The 2044-nt window shown below is 24.8% G+C and overlaps 1 protein-coding gene across 1 annotated transcript in view; it reads right to left on the bottom strand.

The window, feature by feature from the left end:
- The window catches only part of LOC106792814 (cytochrome b5-related protein), a gene marked incomplete at its 5' end in the record, with an annotated part of 4926 nt that extends 3370 nt beyond the window's left edge, over positions 1 to 1556 (bottom strand). The window contains 3 exons of the mRNA XM_014759336.1: positions 114 to 329; positions 420 to 711; positions 1280 to 1556. Coding sequence (XP_014614822.1) covers positions 114 to 329; positions 420 to 711; positions 1280 to 1556 — 785 coding nt within the window. The remainder of the gene's footprint in view (positions 1 to 113; positions 330 to 419; positions 712 to 1279) is intronic.
- Between the last annotated feature and the right edge of the window lie 488 nt (positions 1557 to 2044).

The following is a 2044-nucleotide window of genomic DNA, read 5'->3' as shown; positions in this document are numbered from 1 at the left end:
TATAACATAATTATGAAAAAAGATTTAAAAAAAAAAAAAGAAAATGAACAAAAATAAGGAGAAAAATAATTAATTTATAATAATAATAAATCAAAAAAAAGAAAAATACAAACCGACAAATATCCCCATCGTGAAATATATTCGGATGATGGTGAGCAGCATTAAGTCCGATAAAATTGAATACAATGCTACTTATAAAAATGATTATTAACCAAGTTTTAATAGAGATTAATATATTTGGCGCAAAAAATGACATTACAATTGGAAGAAGTAATGGTACTGCATCTCTGAATTCAAAAGTTTTATATTCCCATATTACCGAATAATACCTTAAACAAAGAAAAAACAAATGATAACAATTAGAAAAAAAAAAGTTAGGTTAATCATTAAATATATATATATATATATATTTCAATTACCTTTTAATACCTTGAAAAATGAATGACAAAGTGTAAACTATTGGTGTGTAAATATATCCTAAAAATATTTTCAACGTATTCTTGTTTTTATTCGGTAACCAATTAAGTATAGGTTCAAAAACATAAATTTCATAATCCCAAATAGTATTTGGATAAAGATGATGACTCATGGCGTGCGTGATTCGCCAATCTTTAGATGACATCAAACTAATATCGAAATAATACATACGAAAATTATCTCTCATATGAAAATAATTATGACCTATGATTGTAGTCCATGCGAGAAATAACCCTAAAAAATAATACGTGATAAATTATTTTAGAAAAAATCATATTTATACACACATAACCTCCAAAACAAGTTCTATATATTAAATATGCATTCCTGAGATGTACAGGATGTTTCAGGTTTTCTTGTTTATTTTTCTTTTTTTTAAATATTTTTTCACCACGTCCTTGGGGATGCTCATTATACTAATTGAAATGAGGAAAAATGTGTCTCAATATATTTCATGAGTCATTCGGTACGATTGTTGCTTCAATTAGTGCAGGTCAATGGGATCAAGAAAATGATGCATCAAAATGTTAAGAATTTTGTCCAATGATGATACTCCGTTACGTATACTAGTTTAATGATAAAAACTTTTGAATAATTATAAAAGAATATTCATCGTGTGTGTGTGTAAACAATTTACATCATAGTTATAATAATAAACAAATTAATAAAGAAAACTTTGTAGGTTACTTTTGTCTTTATTTTAATTTATACAAAATAAAATTTGATTGGAAATGAAAAATACAAACAAAAAAACCTGAAACAATGTGTTGAAACACGGAAAAATTTATTTTTTTGTTGTTACCAGCAAGAATCGTCAAGATTAATCCCCAAGATGATTGAAAATAAACAGAAGCCAAGCATAATGTGACTGTAATAGTAAAGAAAGTATCAGCAATGAGATTAGAATTCAATGAGGGTCGATGAAAATCAACATTTTTGAGAGCCTCCAATGCACGTTTCTTAAAAGTACGATAAAAACCATTAGGTTCAAAGGTTAATGGTATTGTTCTGGGCACCGTTGCATCACGAATATAAAATTTGGGTAAAATTCTTTCTGCTTTATCGGTTAGATGATGTGCCTAAAAATAAATAATAATTATTATATTATCGATTGTGATCTGCCGTAAAAAAAAAACAAACAAAAATCGGAAACTGCGATGCACGTTAAATGAAGTATCAAATTCATTTAATTATTATAAAAACATTGAAAACAATAAATAAGATTAATATATATATAATTAAAGAAGAAAATTATTTATATTTAATTTGATAATAATTTATAATTGTTAATTTATTCGAATATCATTAATTTCAACAATTATTTCTACAAAATGAAATACTTACGTACAGAATTAAAACATGATAATTCAACTCAGTCGGTAAAAACAACAAATAAGATTAATGTATATATATATATATAATTAAAGTAGAAAATTATTTATATTTAATTTGATAATAATTTATAATTGTTAATTTATTTGAATATCATTAATTTCCACAATTATTTCTACAAAATGAAATACTTACGTACAGAATTAAAACATGATAATTCAACTCAGTCGGTAAG

Source organism: Polistes canadensis, unplaced genomic scaffold (assembly GCF_001313835.1).
Source record: "Polistes canadensis isolate GaletaPanama2010 unplaced genomic scaffold, ASM131383v1 scaffold_738, whole genome shotgun sequence".
Taxonomy (NCBI): domain Eukaryota; kingdom Metazoa; phylum Arthropoda; class Insecta; order Hymenoptera; family Vespidae; genus Polistes; species Polistes canadensis.
The sequence above is the reverse complement of the archived record's forward strand: the minus strand, read 5'-3'. Positions and strand labels throughout refer to the sequence as shown.